The sequence below is a fragment of the Schistocerca gregaria genome, chromosome 2, assembly GCF_023897955.1.
Source record: "Schistocerca gregaria isolate iqSchGreg1 chromosome 2, iqSchGreg1.2, whole genome shotgun sequence".
Lineage (NCBI taxonomy): Eukaryota > Metazoa > Arthropoda > Insecta > Orthoptera > Acrididae > Schistocerca > Schistocerca gregaria.
In genome coordinates this window covers 300,692,674-300,713,814 of record NC_064921.1, presented here as the reverse complement: position 1 = coordinate 300,713,814, position 21,141 = coordinate 300,692,674, and the positions used below count along the sequence as shown (strand labels likewise).

General features: G+C 38.3%; 1 protein-coding gene across 3 annotated transcripts in view; it reads left to right on the top strand.

Annotated features, from left to right (window-relative positions):
• The window catches only part of LOC126336917 (fatty-acid amide hydrolase 2), a 144,395-nt gene that overhangs the window by 107,630 nt on the left and 15,624 nt on the right, over window positions 1-21,141 (top strand). For all 3 annotated transcript variants that reach the window (XM_050001056.1, XM_050001059.1, XM_050001058.1), the window contains 2 exons: window positions 13,910-14,077; window positions 14,163-14,345. In XM_050001056.1, coding sequence (XP_049857013.1) covers window positions 13,910-14,077; window positions 14,163-14,345 — 351 coding nt within the window. The remainder of the gene's footprint in view (window positions 1-13,909; window positions 14,078-14,162; window positions 14,346-21,141) is intronic.

The window sequence follows — 21,141 nt, the reverse complement described above, 5'->3', positions numbered from 1 at the left end:
CTCACAGCATCAAACATGCCACCACTAACTGCATTTAGTCTGTCCTCTCTGAACATCGTTAGCCCTTGGTAAAAATTTCACCTGAACTTATCTCTGGCTTTAACTAACTTTCAGTATTTATGATAGTTTATGCCACAACGCTTTCTGTGTCTGCTTGGATCTCTGGTTCTTTCCCAACACAGCTATGATTATTTACAACTATTAAAAACTGATGTTTCCTAGGTCTAGTTTAATTCTGTATTTCACCTTTTTTTATTTCTTTGTAAACCTCTAATCTTAAAAACTGCCCAGGATTTTTCACACAGCCCCTGCACTCATGTAGCCATTTTGTGCGCAGTGTAGATCTATTCTGTTGAGACCTGTTCTAGAAAGGTGATCCCGACATCTTGCATTGTACGAAACCAAGTCAAGGAATTTACAGTGTACTCGGTTTCAAAACTGCTTGATCATCTGATTCAGACCCTCCACTCAGCTCTGTACAAAAGGTGTAAATCGGTCCTGTCAGTAATCCTCCAGATAGTGAGCTCTGCTTTCATCTTACAAGCGAGACTGACTGTCTTTACCATTATGGATAGCCACTGGAAACCAGAGAGAATCTCTTCTGATCCAAAGTGGCACACATCCTGGATACCAATCACCACCTGCAGGTGGTTGAAATCTGTATTCTTGATTGCATAAATTGAGCATATTGCTTGTAAATATACAAACACACAAGAAATTAAGGATTATACTGCAAAAATGCACAAAGCTGAATAAGTGACACACTTATATTTAGAAGGTCGCAATATAATGAACAAACGCACACTCTGCATAGCTGGTGCCGCTTGAACAGAGATGGGTACCTTACACTTTCATATTGTATTGATTCATTTCCCATTATTTTGAAAACCACCTGTGCACTTTCCTTTTCTCTGTTATCAGCTGATTTTACGTTAAAGGTAAATTAACTTGCTGTGTGTCAGCTTGCCTCTCAGTAAATGTGTTTACATTTTTGTTTCTTTCATAAAGAGTGATGCTGTAACTGTTTTCTCCTTACTATGTTGATACTGTTTTCATGCAGTGATTGTGTGCTTAGCTTGATGTTATTGTATGTGGCTTTCTTATTTCTTTTAGTTAGCTGATTGATGTTACGATATTACAAATGATGATTTGTAGACAGGAGTAGGCTGTTCTTCTCCAAAATTTTCTGTCTTTTTTTAATGAAAATGTCAACACACATCCAGGGCTCATAAGCAAAAGAAAACCTATCAAGCAAAAGAAAAAGATACAATCTTGACGCTGACTACAATCTTGACACTGACTAGTATTACACTCTTAATTTACAGGAAATAATAAAGGTATTGATAGTGACAGTATGCAGCAAAATATCTCTGTGGTAGCAATTCCACATGAGACAAGCACATGATAAGGTGCTACAAATAAAGGGTTTTTTTATGACATTTACGGTTTATAGCAGAAGTAATGCAGAGTGTATGTACAGATTTGTATTATTTTTTTGCTTACCTGTGGACTTGGCTTTCATGTGCTGGAATATTCTTAAGCTCAGCTTGCAATGATATTTTTCTCTGTATAATTTAACAGTTACTAGGGATTTAGGGTGAAGTATTTTGTTATGGAGGATATACCAAAGTAATAGGTTGACTGACATGCTCAGTACTTGTATTTAATTTAACCTTTGGAATAATAACTGCTGAGAATTTGTATATGACATTCTGACTGCTTTGAAATGCAGGCAATGATTTTAATTTTTGCTTTGAACAAATTATCTTAATCTTGGTGAGTAAGAAAGCGGAGAGTTGACGTGCTAGGATACTATGTATATGTTGGCATTTGAACACTGCTGTTTTTGTTGACTTCAGGGCTATTGGAAGGAAGGTAAAGGTTTAACACTCCATCAACAATGAGGTTATAAGATGTGAAGCACAAAGTCAGGTAGAAGAAGGCTGGAGAAGAAAACAGGTGCTTAAATTTAACTGATACAGGAGGCAATGAAAAACTTAAATCTGAATGTCAAATGGGCCGAGTTTACTGTGTACTAATTTTGACAATATACTGAAAAATTATGTTAATGGAAATATTGAGACTTTTATTTTTGTGTTGCATTGTGTACTCTCTGGAAACCTAACAGAACTGTGACAATTTTTTATATAGTGCTTTTGATATCAATCCCCATTCTTTATCTTAATTTATGGTTTAGACAATAAGATGATAGATTACTGCTTAACTGCAAGTACAAGGATCAGATAATCTCTCAAAGTTTTCAAGCTGTGCATGCTTGCAAGTGTGTGTGTGCTCGTGTGTGCGCGTGCGCGCATGGGTGTGGGCGTGCGCGAGTGGGCGTGGGCGTGGGCGTGGGCGTGCGCGTTCACACATGTCATGCCACGAAGCACATAATTAAACAGGAAGATGACATCCTAGTTTCCTTTCTCTTAATGTAGAATATGTGATATTGCACCAAGTGGAAATATAGTTTTCTAAATCAGTTTAATTTACAGTAGTTATCGTCATAGGGGCTGCTTATCATTTTGACAAAGCTGTCATTGCAGTGCATGTTGTTGATTGTTACTGCACCTCAAGTTAATGTATTGATAGTAAAATCATCATTTTAATGCTACAAGCATGAGTATTGAGCTTCTTATTTGTGATCCTAAATGAAATCCCATGAGTATACATATAACTATGAAAATGTTCTCAAAACTGAATGTTTGTCATTACTAGTTAATGTTGATTTTTATTTTTGTTTCAAAAGTAATCTTAATATGCTAGTTTCTTTTGCTTTTGGATAAATTACTCCATAAAGTCCTTTATTTTTTCCCTCTGCATCTCAGTAACCCATTTCCTTTGTATCTCAGTAACCTTGATCCAACGTCTTGGAAGATCTGCAGACTTTTTGTTTAATCACTTGGTGTATCTGGTGACTACTCTAGAAGCCTCTGTCAGGAAGGTAGCACATCACCCAAACGGATACTCATTCAACTTTGAAAACAGTTCAGAATCTAGACTCGTAACTGGCAAGTGAGATAATATCTATGACTTGTACTTGATCGACAGGTTAAAGAAATGCGGGTCTGCATTAGAATGGAAAATGAATAACTCATCTTTGATCTTTGGAGATGGTGCACAGATACACACTGGAGTGGAAGGAAAAAATATGTTGCCATATCTGCTTAGAATAAGTCAGATCATCTAGCATGATTCCATCTGGAAATATCACTAGTATTATTTCCTTGCTAGTTGGAAATAAAGATCCTCACTTGCTTTTTTTTTTTTTTTTTTTTTTTCAAATCAGAATGCATACTAATTTCATCCACTTCAGTGCAGTATGGAACAACTATAGTTAAGACTTTGTTAATACATTGTGTTAGGTATGACCATCCGAGTCAGTAGCACTTGCAGTGTCTACTACTAAATTGAAAAAAATTGCTGAATAATGGCTGTTTTTGCAAACAGACTATTCATACCTCAAAAAATAACTCAGAATTTAATCATAACTTATTTAACACTAAATTGAATACATACTTCAGGACTATGGCCTCCCATTAACTCTTAAGGACATTAGATGTAGATTTGCATGGATGTCATATGGAAAGAACTGAATTTCGGTACTTTTTGGTATTACCTTAATTTATCACTTGATAACTGCTGTCACAAAATTGTGTTGCTGCTTTTCTATGTTGCTCATTTGTTAATGATCCTATCATATCAATGATTATAAGGTATTTGAAAGTTCTTCAAACACATGGCAAATGTCATATATCATTCAGAATATCACTTCTTAATTTGTAAATCTCTTTGATCACAGTGTTGATTGTACTTTGGAAGATTTTAGTAGGAATTTTGTATTCCACTTTCTGAAGACGGTATTTGGGATCGGAGATGTTACAGGTGCCTTCTTACAGCCACTGCAAAAAGTATAGACCAGAATTTGCAGTGAGGAGAATTACATCCCTATTGTTAATAAGTGTTAATGAAATATCATACATATACTGCAAACTACTGTCGTGTAAGCTATAAAAGTCCAAGCTGAGTCCATACAAAATACCTATCTGTGAATATGGAAGCTAACGTTGTTATCAATGTTCTTAACCAGTTTCCTTGGCACTGGACAGAATTTAGTTTCATCCCAATGTCTTGTACGAGGGTAAGTCAATTATTACCCACAATTTAGTTGTATTTTTGTTTATTTTGGTAGTATTGTCATTTTACATTGATGACACATGCTTTTTTTATTTGTTGTTATATCTTTGCAATTTTCAAGCTTCTAGGTTAGTTTCACTGCTGCGCTGCTCATCATTTCTGCTCTGCTTTCTATTTGCTCCAAAGAAGAGCAACATTCAGTGATCCATTTTTTGTGGTTGGAAGGCGTATCAGGGGCCGAAATTCATCGAAGACTTTCAGTACAGTACAGGAACAGTGTTTTGCCACAACAGAGTGTCTCCGAATGGATTGAAAAATGTCAAAATGGTTGTACAAGTGTTACGCATGATGAAGGAGCTAGACGACAGTTTACCACCACAAATGAAGGAACCATTGAGCGTTCATGTGAAATGATCTCTTAGACTATTAACTATTGACAAAGTGGCGCATCGTCTGCAAATTAGTCACAGTTCTGCCTACGAAATCATCCACAACAGACCTGGGTTTCATAAAGTTTGTGCAAGATGAGTCCCAAAACAACTCACACAGTTGCATAAACAAATGCTCTTGGACATCTGCACAAAACATTTGGATCGCTATGGTAATGAAGGGGACAACTTCTTAGACAGGATCATTACTGGTGACAAAACATGGATCCATCATTACAAGCCGGAGAGTAAATGGCAGATTATAGAATGGAAACAAATTTGCCATGCAAGAAAAAGTTCAAGACCCATTCATCCGCAGGAAAATGGATGCTTACGGCTTTTGGGACGCACAAGGTTCAGTACTGGAACACTATGGGTAAAGGGGCACAGCAATAACAGTGTATGTTACAGTGAGATGGTTATTGCCAGGCTAAAGCCTGCAATTCAAAGCAAACACTGAGGATTGCTGTGTTGTTGCATGTCAATGCCCGTCCACATACTGCTGCCTACACTGCTGAAACGCTCCAGAAAGTCAAATTTGAAGTACTGGATCACCCTCCATATAGTCCCGATCTTGCCCCTTCTGACTATCACTTATTTGGTCCACTCAAACAGGCATTTGCTTCGGACAAAGCAGTGAAAGATGCGGTGCATTCCTGGCTTGCAGCTCAACTGAGAACCTTCTTTTATGAGGGAATCAGGAAGCTTGAACGACGATCGACCAAGTGCGTTGAAATGCAAGAAGACTATGTCGAAAAATGATGTTCTTGTAAGTTTCCTATTTGATTACAATAACATTTTATAACTACTTTGCAGATAATAATTGACTTTCCCTCATACCTTTCTATGCTGTGGCTGATGGAGGATGTTTGCATCTTGAAAACTATTTCTTGCTTTTCTCAAATTTTCAGTACACTCTCTGATATTCTGACCATTGAAAGTATATTAAATGCCTAAAACCCTGCCATCACATTAAATAATTCCCTGCTTCCACTTTTGAGGAGAAGTGGATTTCACCTATATCTGTGCTTCATAAGCCATCTTCATGTGTTGCCGACGGAGTTTTGGCATTGCAAATCCCCACTACCACATTACCTTTTCTCATCTTCCCCTTTTCATATTCCATTCACAAATTGTGTGTGGGAAGAATATGACAGGCAGCAAACCCCTGCAAGAACTCAAATTTCTCTGATTTCCTATCATGGCTGTGTCATAAGATGGGCAGGGGAGAAATAGTAAGTTTCCTGGCTCTTCTTGGAATGTACACACTAAGAATTTTAACAGTTAACCTCAATGTAATGCACAATAACACTCTTGTAGTATCTTATCACTGGAGTATGATGAGCAAATCAGATGATCTCATGTTTACTAAGTGAACCTTTGACAAAATGTCCCATACTTCTTTGGGATTTTCTCTATGTACTCTGTTAATCTTATTTTGTAAGGAGATTGATGAGCAGTATTTATGAATTGGCCACGGGTTTTGTCAGCAACCTCTTTCATGAGTAAATGTCGTTTCTTTTAGATTTGTCCAGTGCATCTCAGTCTGAAATCTGTTAGTTTTAATGATTAGTTTTGCCCATATACATACTCCTAAATAAATTATAGTTGTTACAGTTTTTGGTGATTGATCTACAGTTTTTGGTGATTCACCAATTTATGTGCAATATGTTACATTTATTTATGTTTAGGGTCAACTGACAGTTCCTTTACTGTCAAACCTCAACATGTATTTCCATATTTTGCTAAAATATTCTGGTGTTGCAACTGTATGTACAACAGCATCATCCATGAATAGCCCACTGAGCTTTCGCTCGTGATTTATCATTGTCATGAACAGTAACTGTCTTGTAACATTCGTTTTGGGTATGCCCGAAGTTACTTCTACATGCAATAATTTAATCTGTTTAAGAACATTGTATTCTGTCTCCTAAAAAGTCTTGAATACTGTCTTGCATCTAGTGTGACACTCAGTAAGCTTGAATTATGTTGAAACTTCTCACAGATGAAAACTGTGTGCTGGACCAGACTTTAACTTGAGACCTTTGGGTTTCACAAGAAAATGCTCTACCGACTAAGTTAGCCAAACATGACTCACAACCTGCCCTTAGAACGTGACTTCTTCCAGAACCTCCTCTCTTATCTTCAAAACTTCACAGTAGATTTAGCAATCTACTTCATTGTGCCTGCCTGTGACTCAGTATGGTGAGTAGTAACATCCCTTTTGTGTTGTTTAACCAGTTATTAGTTTATTCCAGTTGTTTAGTATAATTTCTACCCGTATTTACTCATAGCAACTACCTATTTCAATTTCACTACAAGATAAACTATTTCTCACAGCATCAAACATGCCACCACTAACTGCATTTAGTCTGTCCTCTCTGAACATCGTTAGCCCTTGGTAAAAATTTCACCTGAACTTATCTCTGGCTTTAACTAACTTTCAGTATTTATGATAGTTTATGCCACAACGCTTTCTGTGTCTGCTTGGATCTCTGGTTCTTTCCCAACACAGCTATGATTATTTACAACTATGAAACTGATGTTTCCTAGGTCTAATTTAATTCTGTATTTCACCTTTTTTATTTCTTTGTAAACCTCTAATCTTAAAAACTGCCCAGGATTTTTCACACAGCCCCTGCACTCGTGTAGCCATTTTGTGCGCAGTGTAGATCTATTCTGTTGAGACCTGTTCTAGAAAGCTGATCCCGACATCTTGCATCTTATGGTGTACTGGTTCCCATCACTGAGTGATGGTGAAATTTTTGTTCTGTCAGACAGAAGGACGGTGTTATTAATTTATAGTGATTTTAACGTAAATTTTTGGAAGACTGTGACAGGAATAGGGTTTAGAGGTGCTGATAGACACTTGTAATTTATTATGTCACAAATTAGTCTCACTTAGTTTCTCAAGATATTAATACTCTTATAGATAATACATTCGTAGAGCAAGAGGAGGGCACAGATATTCATGCTGTATTCTGGAGCTAATGGTTTGTCAGATAACGATGGACAGTTAGTCACATTACACATTGTACAGTTCAGAAACACTGAAACAGTGAGACTGAGTCTGATGAATGACAAAACAACTGATGGTTTTTGAGATAGTCAAACAAAATGTTGACTGGAGTGAAATTTACGATTAGCTTAGTGCTAGTTTTAAATTCAACATTTTTCAAAATAGTAAGTCCCTATCCCTTTTTGAAAGTAGTTTTCATAAAACAATAATTAAATCCAATACTGGAAAGCCATTAAATTTAACTTTTGCTCGCTGCAGGTATCGGAGTATCTTCACAACGAAGGGGAGACATGCATAGAATAGGCAGAACTAGTAATGGTCCAGAAATACATTCATATTGTAAACATTACTGTAACACATTAAGAAAAGTTTCTTCTTAAATATTCAGGGGTACACACATGCTGTCTGCAATTGACAGATGAAACAATATAGTCAAATCAATGTGGAATATTGTTAAAATAGAGATACCAGAAAGGAAGCAACAGGAAACAAATTATATCTGTTAAAGAGAATAAGGGCATTGCAAAAGACAGTTAATTTATATCAGACTTTTTATTAATTACTTTTTAAAAATAGATGAAAAAATTGGTGCAAATAGTTCAGAAGATGCAGTAAATGGTACACGGAAGAAGTGTATTAGAGTACATTTAGCGAAATAATAATTCATATCACATTCCTATCTGAAATAACAAAGGTCGTCATGACTTTGAAAAGTAAAATTAGATAATATTGCCAATAATAAGACTTTAAATAGTTGTGGCCCTATAATATGTAATGTTCATAGTCACTTGTGTGATGCATAATTAATTCTGACTGATTCACAAAGATAGTAAATATTATATGGGTAGGCCTCTCTACATACAGGGTGACTCCATAGATATCAGTAACTACTGTCCTAATTCTGTCACTCCATACATTATTTTCAAAAAATGTTTGTAAGGTAATGTACTCAGCAGCTGTCACCCACACATGTAATAATGAGATAATTAGCGAATCACAGTTTGGATTTTGTAAGGTCGTTCTACTGAGGCAGCTCTCTACACAGTTATTGAACACACAATAAAATATTTATAGGGCAAAATATCACCATTCTTTGGCTTATTGACGTATGTCAGTCATTATACTCGGTTAGAAAAGTTAAGTTTTTGTGGAATACACAGTTCAGCACATGCTTGGTTTAGTTTTTATTTATGAGACAGGATTCAGGAAGTCACCCTAGGCTCTTTGAGGGATGCCACTAATCTTTGTGGCGAGGAATTACAATTCAAGTCTCACGATTCGAACAATAGCACAGTGCCGTTCTTTATTGTACAACCATTATTATGAAGCCAAGCAAAGAAGCATGAACAGAGAAAATAGTAAATGATGTTTATGTGAAAGTTACTGACTGGTTTGGCACAAGTGGGCCAGCTTCAAATTTTGTAAAAATGCAGTTCATTCCTTTTGTACTCTCAGGAATATGCCACCTCCAATTAACCTGTTTGTGTCACAGGTGGGGAGCTAATGGGGGCACTGTCTGTCTGACCCCACGCTTTCACCCCAGTGTTTGCTAGTTACCAAGAGCTCCAGTATTGGGCACATCAGGGAAAGAAGCGGTCCTGGGCTGGAAAGAAATCTAATGTTTGCTCAGTATGTCTGCCAGGAGGCCTCATCCAGGTAGCGGCTATCATGGATGCTATGTGCAGTCATCTTCAAATTGTGGCTAATGTCACCACCAATGATCCATCCAGTTTGTAATTGAGTCTTGACTGCAAAGTTATCTGGACATGAGTAATTGGCCTAAGTGAACTGAAGTTAATCATCGAATGTTTGTACCAGCTGCCCTATTTCACGTAACAGTTGTACAATCACTCAAAGAAAGTGTACACCCAGTAGCGTGAAAGCATGCCAATGATGCAACATTACTCTGAAGTGACTTCAGCATACCGAGTAGAAACTGAAATATCTATAGGTTCAATGCAGATGGTATGGACAATCTTGTGAAGTAATTCAGAACATATCTTCCTAAAACTGACTTGACCAACTAACTCTACAACCCACATGCAGTTAAAAACTACAAAGAGGTTATTGACAGTATCAGTATAGAGACAGGGATTAACGTTCATTATGATATCACAGTGCCAAGTTAATAAAACCATCAAGAAGTCTAGGAGAGTTTTTATGCTGAAAGGGCAGATAATAATTTTTTGATATTTTGCGTAGAAATGAGTGGACATAATTTAGTTCCAGAATGACGGACTTAGAGGAATTATGGGTAAAGTTTAAACTGATTTAAAATCATGCTGTAGAGAAAAATGTGCCAAGTAAGGGGATTCAAGACAGGAAGGACCCACCATTGTTTAATAACAAAATTTAAAAAAAATAAAATGCTCAGGAAGCAAGCAGAGATTTTGTATTTAATCAGTTGTCTACCAGTGTGGCGTGGCAGTAGAAGACAGCGAAAGGAAAGCTGAAACTTTTAATTTCGCATTTAAAGAATAATTCAAGCATAAGACTCGTACAGACATATCGTCATTTGACTATTGCACAGGCTCCCATATGGAAGACATAGAAATAGGCATCAAGACTTTGAGATGCAACCGAAAGAGTTGATAACGTGAAATTCAGCAAGTCAGTGTAGAATCCCAGTTTTGTTTTACAGAGATTCTCTTGCCCTGTCTCAAGTCCTAAGCGGGTGGGCAACTCTGATCTTGGCAACAATTTGACGGTCACTGTTCATCCTGGTTAACAGTTGGGTGGTAGTTGTCGACATAAAATGATGTGCAGTATTTTCAGCAGAGTTGGTATATGATTTGGCTTCTTCCACAGGTGGTCTGGCCTCTGATAAGGGTAGGATATAAGACTGTGACAGGACGGGAGGAGGAGGAGATGCTGGTTGTCTGGGCGGGGCAGGTCTTACACCTTACTCTACCACAGGATATGATCCCTGTATCCTGGGGTTGGGAGTGGGAATGGTACAGGGATGAACCAGGATGTTGTGTTGGTTGGGCAATGGATCACCACCTTACGAGGAATGAGAAGGATCTTTTGGTGAAATGTATGATTCAGTTGTTTTAGTCCAGCGTGATATAGGGTGATGAGCAGAGCAGTCCTTTGTAGGTTATCCTGGTGGCATTTGAGGATATGACACAGGAAGTCTTTTGTGAGCTAAGTTTGGGTGGTATTGCCTGTATGTGAAGGCATCCATGAGACCGTTCGCGTACTTGACAAGGTATTTCCTCTCTCTGCAGGTACGTTTTCCACAGGTGGCTAGGTTCTTTGGGAGAGATTTTTTAGTGCCAAAATGCAGGTGCTAGGTGATTACTGGGTTTAATGTGGATGGAGGTAGGGATGAAGCCATCTGAGAGGTGGAGGTCTTTGTCAAGGAAGTTGGCCCTTTGGGCAGAGAAGGGCCAGGTGAAGTGGATGGGACAGAAAGTGTTGAGGTTGAGAAGAAATTTGGGTAGGGCATCTTATCTCAAACTCCAGATCATGAAGACATCGTCAGTGAACCTGAAGCAGATAAGGGAGTGGGAGTTTTGGAAGGTTATCAAGGTTTCCACTAGATGACCCATAGACAAATAGGCATTGGAAGGTGCCATGTGGGTGCTCATGGTTGCACCACAGATTTGCTTTTCTACATTCAAAGGAGTAGTAGTTGTGGGTCAGGATATAGTTGGTAAGGTGTAAGTAACGAGGTGGAAGGTTTGGACTCTGAAGGATGTAATGTTCAATAGCAGCAAGGCCATGGGCATTAGGGATATCGGTGTTTAGGGAAGTGACATCAGCAGTGATCATTGGGAATACAGGAAGTGGAGGGATTATGGTAGAAAGTTAGTGAAGTAAGTAGTTAGTGTCTTCGATGTGCGAAGCTAGTTTTAGGGTAATGGAGCGTCCAAGATGTTGGGTTTTTGGATTTTAGGGAGCATGTAGGAGGTGAGTGTGTGGGATATTGTTGGGGTGAGGGAGGAGATGGTCTCAGGAAGGAGGTTCTGGGAAGTGCCTATGTAGATCAGTAGGGAGGTTATGTTGGACTTCTTGGATGAAATTGCTCTGATGAAGCTTGTAGGTGGCGGAATCAGGCAGTTGGTGGAGGTCTTTTGTCAGGTAGTTACTGCGACTCATCATGACAGTGGGGAGAATGATTAGGAGAAGATCTGTTTTCTAGTTGTGTATGGCTGTCATTCTTCTGCCGGAAAGTTACTAAATCCTCCAAAACTCCCTCCCAACAACCCCCAAAACCCAGAACCCTGTTGTTAATCTTGCCACCAAAATCCTCAGTCCCGTTTTATACCACCATCCAGCCATAACCCTCCCACCTAACCACTCCCTGGTCACCTTCCAGGAATTCCTTACCTCCAAGGCATCATCACCTTCACTAGATCCTTTCCTGATAACACTAACCTTTCAGCAGAAGGAAGGACAGACACACACAACCACAAAACAGGTCTTGATCTAATCGTCTTGCCTGCACACAAGGTCTTCACCATTTTCATGATGAATCACAGAGACTACCTGATGGAAGGCTTCTGTCAACTGTTTGCCTCTTCCACCTACAAGCTTTGCCTTAGTGGTCTCATCTCAGAAATCCATCATAACCTCCAATCCCCACTGAAATCCATAGGCACTTCCCAGAACCTCTCCCCTGAGTCCATCTCCCTCCTAACCCCAACAACATGTTGCACACCCACCTTCTACATGCTCCCTAAAATCTACAAACCCAGGCGTCCTGGATGCCCCATCATAGCTGGCTGTTGTGCTACCACTGATAGAATTTCCGCTCTTGTTGACAGTCACTTCCTGCCAACTGCCTTAAACCTAGCCTTGCTCACTGAAGATACTAATCACTTCCTTCACTAACTTTTCACCATCCTGATCTCTCTATCTCCTGGATCCCTACTAGTTACAGTTAATGCCACTTCCCTATACACCAACATCTTCATGCCCATGACCGTGATACTATCGAATACTACCTGCCCTGCATCCTTCAGACTCCAAACCCACCACCTCATTCCTTGTGCAACTGAGTACCTTACCGTGACCTACAGTTACTTTGCCTTAGAAGGGAAGGTACACAAACAAATCAGTGATGAAGCTGTGAGCACCCGCGTCACACCTTCCTATGCCAAGCTATTTATTGGCTTTCTAAAGGAAGCTTTCCTAACCTCCCAAAACTCCCCATCCCTTGTCTGGTTCAGTTTCATTGATGATTTTTTCATGACCTGGACACCCTATCTATATTATTTCAACAACCTCAACATCTTTTCTCCCATCTGCTTCATCTGGTCCTCCTCTTCGCACCTTCCTCAATGTTGACCTCCTCCTCTCTGATGGCCCCATCCATATATCTGTCCACATTAACTCCACTGAGCACCAACAGCACCTGCATTTTTGAAATCTTCCATCCTTCCCACGGCAATAAATTCTTCCCATACAGTGTAGCCATCTGTGGATGACATCTGCAGTGAACAGAGCTCCCTTGCTCAATATGCTGAAGGCTTTACGAAGGCCTCCACAGTCAGCCAGTACACCTCAAACCTAGTCCACAAACAGATTTTCCATGCAATATCCCCCCCCCCCCCCCCCCCACACACACACACACACACACACACACTCACTCACACGGGAATCGTCCTGTATCACCTTGGACTGGAACAACTAAATCATATCCTTCATCAAAACTTTGTTTATCTTTCATTCTGTCCTGAAATGAGGGACATCATACCCTAGATCCTGCCACCTCCCCCCCCCCCCCTCTCCCCAGCCCATAATGTGGTGGTCTGTTTTCCACTGATCCTACACATCGTGGTCCACTCCCACTTTCAACTCCAGATGACAGGGATCATATTCCTGTGGCGGGCCAACCTGCCAATCCAGCTGCCCAGACCACCTACTCCGATCCTGTCACAGGCTGCTTGGAATATTTTGTTGCCCTAGCAATCTATGATAAACCTTTGCTAGTAGGGAGTAAGTTCTTTTATATGACATGTGTAGAATTGTACATTTATTGTATCAGATCCACTCATCTTTACTGTGCTGAGCAATATTAGTTGGCACTCGATTCTGTGACAACTTATATCAAAAGCTGTACCTCTGGTAAACTGACTGTAGAATTGTACATGTGTTGTACTAGACCCACTCTCTTTACTGTGCTGAGCAATTTATTTGGCTTTATGTTCTGTGACCACTTATATCAAAAACTGTGTGTCCGGTAAACGAACAGTTTTCCAATACTCGTGGATAGAGTTAGAATAACCGACTCTGTAATGGTGTTAATTTGTATTACTGTTTGAGTTCATTTTAAGTGGTAGGAACTTCAAATTTGTCTATAAATTTCTCTTTGCAGGGTTCTATAACTTTATGGTGGGAGTTAGTTAAATGGTTTCTTGGATTCTCTAACCACACATTTATTGCTTTAGCAACAGCCCTAACTGAAAAACTTGGGGTGCAGCCGGGTACCCCAGAATATGTACATTTGTGTGATTTGTGTGATCAGTTACACCAAGAGTTCCAGGTAAGAGGAAATGTGCTAAATAACTTTCACTACATCATACAGAACTTAATTGTCTTTTCTAACTATACAAATTCACATTTTTCAGGATATGCTGGGAAACAATGGAGTACTTTTTTATCCAACACATCCTACTCCAGCACCCTACCACTTAGAACCTCTCGTCAAACCTTTCAATTTTGCTTACACTGGAATAATAAACATGCTGGGATTTCCTGCTACACATTGTCCACTTGGTCTTAGCAAAGGTGGATTACCCATTGGAATTCAGGTATGAAAAACTTTAGGAACATCTAATATACCTTCTAAAATTTTGTTGCATGTATTTTCTTTCTAATAATATCATAAAAAGTGTGAATTTATGGACACTTTGTGCTAGCAACAGTATCTCCTTTTTCATTTTATGGAAGCTGCTATGGACAGAAGGACAACACAAATACTTCATACAGTAGCAGCATTGTTGCCGCAACTCTCTGATCTAAAAGAAAATGTTCCTTCTGAGTGTTATAACTACTTTGTTATCAGAATGGCAGTTTCTACACATTTCGCCAATGGCTGATGACTTTTGTTTTAAGAAAGATGATACCACCTTTGTTCTTGCAAAGTCGACTGAGGTCAGAAAACTTGGTGCTCAGAGTGCTCAGGATATAGCAGCCCAACATAATTTCACAGTGTACTGCAGTGTCTGTGGGTAGCATTGGTGTGTCCCAAGTGAAAGGTGGTCATGCTCTCTGGTCGAATTGTGGCAACTGAAACTGCCGGCTGTGCGGTAGCAGTTAAATTGATGATTTGTAGGTCTGAGGTAACCCAGGTGTGGAACACTCATATTATTCCAGAATGTTGTGCACATCACTTTATCTGCTGAAGTCCACATTGTGGTTCATGAATAAAATTGCTGTTTCCCTATGTGCATAAAGCCCATCAGTCTGTACTCTGCTGTAGTAATGATCAGACAACTTGCTTGTGAAGCTATTCAGTTTTTCACAATGTATGCAACAGTCAGAAAAGTGGATATGGTTTTTGTGTAAGTCAAATATTGCCAAACTTGTTGAACAGCTGTGTTGTTTGCTGAAGGATATTCGTATCAAAACAAATCCTTAGGATCTGTCTTTGCAATCATTATAAAAATAAAAAAGTAAGTAAAAAGTTTGAGGAAACTACAAATGTGAAGAATAAAATGAATCAAAGAAAAAGAACAGTGACTGGTGAGGGAAATGGAGCTAACAGTTAACTAGTAGGAATCTACAATCCACATGCCACTACAAGGCATGCTGAATGTGCAAATACGATCAGCCAAAGGAGTGTTATACTACTTTCTAGTGCATTTATCCTCCCCATGTTTCACTCTGTCAGCAGTTTTGTGGCAATGAATTTCAGAGTTGGTGTCTACAAAAACTGAAAAGTGGTGCAGTGTTTCTATGCAAGATTTTTTAGATAGGTAAAGCATTGTTAACAAAAACCATGGAAAAATGAATATTCACACTGTGCACAAATGGTCAGCTGAAAATCCATGCTGGCTGAGAGTGGTGTATAAACAGCCACCTTGGTCTGTCAAAGTGTGGTATGGGCTTTTCAGAAATTGCATCATTAGTCCCTGTTTCATTGGTGGGACTGCAAGTATCTACAATTTCTGACAGAGTCAATGCTGCAGTTATTTGAAAACATCCCAGAGACCATCTGAACAGAAAATGTGGTCACTGATTGATGGTTGAGTAGAATAAACAATATTGCCTGCATGTTCACTAGAAATTCCTCTGGACTGTGTGTGTGTGTGGGGGGGGGGGGGGGGGTCTACAAGGAAGCACCAAAGACACACACACATGTGAGAGATACTGCATATCACAGTCCTGTGCTGTGATCAAATGAAATAAATGCAGCGTGCAGAGTCCTGTGCTGTGATAAATTTAGATGAAATAAATGCACAAATTGTATGTGGGTTATATATTTGTTTAAATTTAGTACAGTAGAGTTGATTTATTTGTGGGACTGCTTCTGATGATCACCTGACAACTGTTTGTGGTGCTGTTATCTTATTACTGTTTGATCAAGTTCCGAATGCTATTTCACTGAAATCCTCTTTGAAAGCTCTTTCCAGTACCACAGTCATCTAAAATTTAATTTATGACCTCTGAGATTTGATCTTGGTGAAACTTGATACCATGAGTCTATGAAACAAGGTGTAAACAGTGCTAATGTTTAGGAGATATGCAGCAGATTTATTATTAGTGTTTTGCAACTGACTCAAACTGTGAAAACATTCTTAGTTGCATTCAATATACAAAAACTAGTGGTACTGATTTTAGCATAAAGCATTGCTTATGTTCACTAACAGTGTGTCTATTTGTGTTGCCTAGTTTTAGAAATGTATCTAGAAGCAGCAAGTAATGTTATTTGTTTAACAACCTGCTCGAGGTAGGAATATGTAAGTTTTGCCCTTACTGCCTTACCACATTTAGATGATGGTATATTACGTTATAGTCTATCATTGTGTGCTTATGAACAAATCTTTCATCTTTCGTTGTGGGCTTACGAGTAGAGTACATCTTTATAATTGTAGGTGTCCTGCTATGATGGTTATGTTAAGATTCATTCCTTTCCTTTCCTTGTCACCAATGACATCATTGTTAATGATATGTTCAACAAGAATCTCAAAAAGGAAACTTATCTGCATTTCGTTGGTCATCAGTTGCATCACTTTTGTTGAAACTATATAGTGTGTACCATTCCTCCAACTTTTTGTGGTTATTAATTCTCCAACAAATCTGACAGTGAGTCATATTACAAAGGGAGCGTTATGTTACTGGTTTAAACAGTAGCTCTAATTTTCGTTTGTGGTGGAACATTAATTAAAAATAATAATATGGAAAAAAACTTGCATTGATGTATACTAAAAATTTATAGTTCATAGTTTAAGGGAAATTGTATAGATCTTTGAAGAAAAAAAGAATTAGCTGTGTGTATTCTAATCCTACAAGAGAACATCACACAATGACTGGCACAACTTTATTTAATCTAGAAAACAACTTATAATGAGTATACTAGTTATGGAATATCTCACAGTAACTGTGCAATAACACACATGCAGAGGTAAAAATGTAACTCAGTTGGAGCTGGCCAGGCAAATCTCTGAAAGCTGTCAGCAAGCCAGTAGAGAGCACACACAAGAGGCTGTACATGCATCAACAAGTGGCAGCCTCTGAAGCCTGTCAAACTTCTGGCTACATCTGCCGACTTACATGGCACACCTTACGTTCTAGCACCCGGATCTCGGGTGTGATCTATGTGGGTCATTATACCATGAATGTCAAGAGCTCAGCTTGCAATCCAGAACTAAGCAGAGAAGGCCAAGCTGAAAGGTGAAATGGATGTATAGAAGGACCATACAAGGGAAATTAACTTGAAGGCAATATTGTGGTGAGGGAAGAGAAAGCAGAAGATGAGGGGAGAGATAGTATACTATGAGAAGAATGTGGCAGAGCACTTAATGACCTAAGTCAAAACAAGGCAACTAGAATAGACAGCAGTCCCTCAGAATTATTGAAATCCTAGGAAGAGTCAGCCATGCAAAACTGTTCCATCTGGTGTGCAAACGTAAGACAGCAAAATATCTTCAGATTTCAAAAAGATGTAATTATTTAAGTACCAAAGAAGACAGGTACTGACGGATGTGAATATTATTGAACTACCAGTTTAATATGTCATGCTGGCAAAAAACTGACTTGGGTTATTCACAGAATGAATGCAGAGCTGAGAAAAACCAAGCTCACAGAAGATCAGTCCGGATTTTGGAGAAATGCTGGAATATGCGAGGCATTCTGAACCAATGACTTTTCCTAAATATAAATTAAAGATGTGTTTACTGGGATACACTCTTTGAAAGTCTGGAGGTAGCATGGATAAAATATTATTTATACTTCGTACAGAAACTAGACTGCAGTGATAAGATTCGAAGGGTTAAGATTGGAGTCGGACAGGGTTGTAGCCTGTCTCCACTTATTCAGTCTGTACATTGAGCAACCTGTAAAATCAACCAAGGTGTATTTTGGAAAGGGAATAAAAGTTTAGGGGTAAGAAATGAAAACTATGAGGTTTCCTGAGGACTTTGTAATTCTGTCAGAGACAGCAAAGGACTTGTAAGAGCAGTTGAAAGGGATGGACAGTGTTTTGGAAATAGGTTATTCAGTGAACTGCAGCAAGAGTATAACAAGAGAAAATGAATTTAGTCAAATTAAATCCGGTAATGTTGAAGGAATTAAATTAGAAAATGAGACACTAAAAGTAGCAGGTAAGTTTTGCCATTTGCAAAGCAAAGTAATTGTGATTGCCAATATCTAAGATGCAGATTGGCACCAGCAGGAAAAACATTTTTGAAAAAGAGGAATTTGTTAACACCTAATTCCAGTTTGTGTTCAGAAGTATTTTTTGAAGGTGTTTGTCTGGAGTGTAGCCTTGTATGGATGTGAAACATTGACAATAAGGAGTTCAGGCAAGAAACATGATGATCCATTGGATACATCAAATAACTAATAAGGAGGTACTGAGTCAAAATGGGGGAAAAAAGAAAAATATAGCACAATGGAAAACCCAGGATAGAATGTAACAATAATTATGAAAAGGAAATTTGCCACTCACCATATATTGGAGATGCTGGGTCACAGATAGGCACAACAAAAGAACAGTCACAAATAAATAGAGACTGTCACAAGTAAATAAAGCTTTGTACAGAAACTAGACTGCAGTGATAAAGAGTCGAAAGGTGTGAAAGTGCAATGGTTAAGATTGGAGTCGGACAGGGTTCTGGCCGAAAGCCCTATTTCTGACAGTCTTTTTGTTGTGCATGTCTGTACTCAGCATCTCTGCTATATGGTGAGTGGCAACTTTGCTTCCAAAATATATAACACAGATTGACAAAAAGAAGGGAGTGGTTGATAGGCCACATCCTGAGGCATCAAGGAATCATCAGTTTGACAATGAGTGGAAGTGTGGGAAGTAAAAATTGTAGGGGAAGACCAAGGGATGAGTAAGCAGTTTCGGAGGGGTGTAGGTAGTGTAGTGGGGAGAGCTGCATCAAACCAGTGTTGGAACTGAAGATTAGAGCATCAACAATTTAAGTTTTGCACATATTCAAGATGGGTGGATGAGGCGGGGGGGGGGGGGGGGGGCAGATGAAATGTATGAGATTACCAAAATGAAGCTAGGCATTAGTTTCTTATACACTATTTAAGGGAACATACTACTGATCATCTAATACCTGCAACTCTCTTTGTCAGACATTTTGACATCCCTAGACAATCATTCTTTTGTTCTCATTTCTACTCATGTGAATTTCACTGTTGGTGAGTTTCCATATTCTCTAACTTATCGTGACCTGCTATACTTTCGTGCATTGAGTGTTGGGGCAATGTGTGATCTGCACGAAAACTTTGGACTGTGTTACACAAATGTGTAATATTATGTCTCTGAACTTGAAGTATTAACAGTTGCAATGGCTGAAATTATGTAGTCCTCTGATGAAATTGATGTACTGTGAATAACTTGGTTTTATTATGTTTATTTGAATTCCCCATAGATGTAATCTGCAGTGTGTACCTTTCAATAATGAATATCAAACTGTTATGACATCTCCACTGAATGGAAGTTCATCACTTTTGAGTGAAATTGAAATGTATGCCCACTTTGATAAATTGTGAATTTTGTACTTAGCTAGTTTTTACGCTGGTTTCATTTTCTTCTTCTTTGGGGTGTGACACTATTGAGTTCTCAGACAACTAGTTCAAATAACAGTCAACTTCCATGTTAATAATACACATATGCTCACGTGAGCTACAAAATTCTAACTGTTCATTACATTTGCAAAGAGACTTGTCTGACCATTTCAAGGAACATCATCATAAAAATCCTTTCTACAAGTGCTGAGAGAGAGCTCAACAATTACATTTGTAGGCCAGAGTTTAAATCATTTACATCACTGGCAAAGACATTATTTAAATAAGCAGAAACATATTGTTTGTGTAAATTTAACAAAATTTGTTTGATAAAGATTTACATGGTTTTTATGTTAAATAACTTCAAAATTATTCTGATCACATAAAATGTTTTACACAGTTTATATGAGGTAGTATTGTAAATGAAATTAGTGATACCAGTTGGTACTGGAAAGTTCATAATATGCATTAGGTTAAATTACCTCTCACTGCCCCTCTAGAATTTCACATACAAACATTATGAGTGGGACTCTACTAACACAGTTGTACAAACAAGCAGATATTAATGAGATTTTAATAAATTGTCTCAAATATTGAAAACTTTTCTTTAGATGGATAGTAAAATCGGCAGCCTAAGTTTATGTATTAAACAACTCTTTAATCACTCTGAATATATGGTTTCAGTTCAGTAACATTCCTTAATCCAAGCAACTTTCTAGATTTCCGATAAGTTAACCTGTATGCATTGGGTTGTGGATTTTCTAGTATCTAAAATGGACCTATGTAAACTATGTGAGTGTGAACTCGACTGTCATCAGTTTAGATCTCTCTTTATTTCTTTTCTTAACAAAAACCATGTCTCTTACTTTCAACTATGTCACTTTAATCCTAGCATTGTGTCTTTCTTCATTTGTCACCTTGTTTTTTGATGCATTCTTTTACAGTATATTCTCTTTCCTGTACTGAAGAGGGGTTACACTCTGAAAATTCAATGAGTTCATTGATAAGATAAGCTGCTTATTCATAAGATAGTATTTAATGTAGTGAAAAATCTGTGGATGAATGTTGTAAACTGTTCATCACATCTTCGAAACTGGCTAAGTGTTCAATTCAAGATGGGTGTTTGGGACTGTAGTAAGTCTGGACAGCCTACCAATTTCTTTCATGTACCTCTTCACAGGGTTAGTGATTGTATGATAAGCAGATATTAAATGTGTTTTATTCCTGATCTTTCATTAAATGACTTCCACGATTTTGAGACATTATCACTTCAGGTTTACTGACGTGTAATAGTCTCTTTCTATTTTCAAAATCAGTGCTTTGTGTTGCCTTTATAATAAGATATAATTTGATGTATTTTGA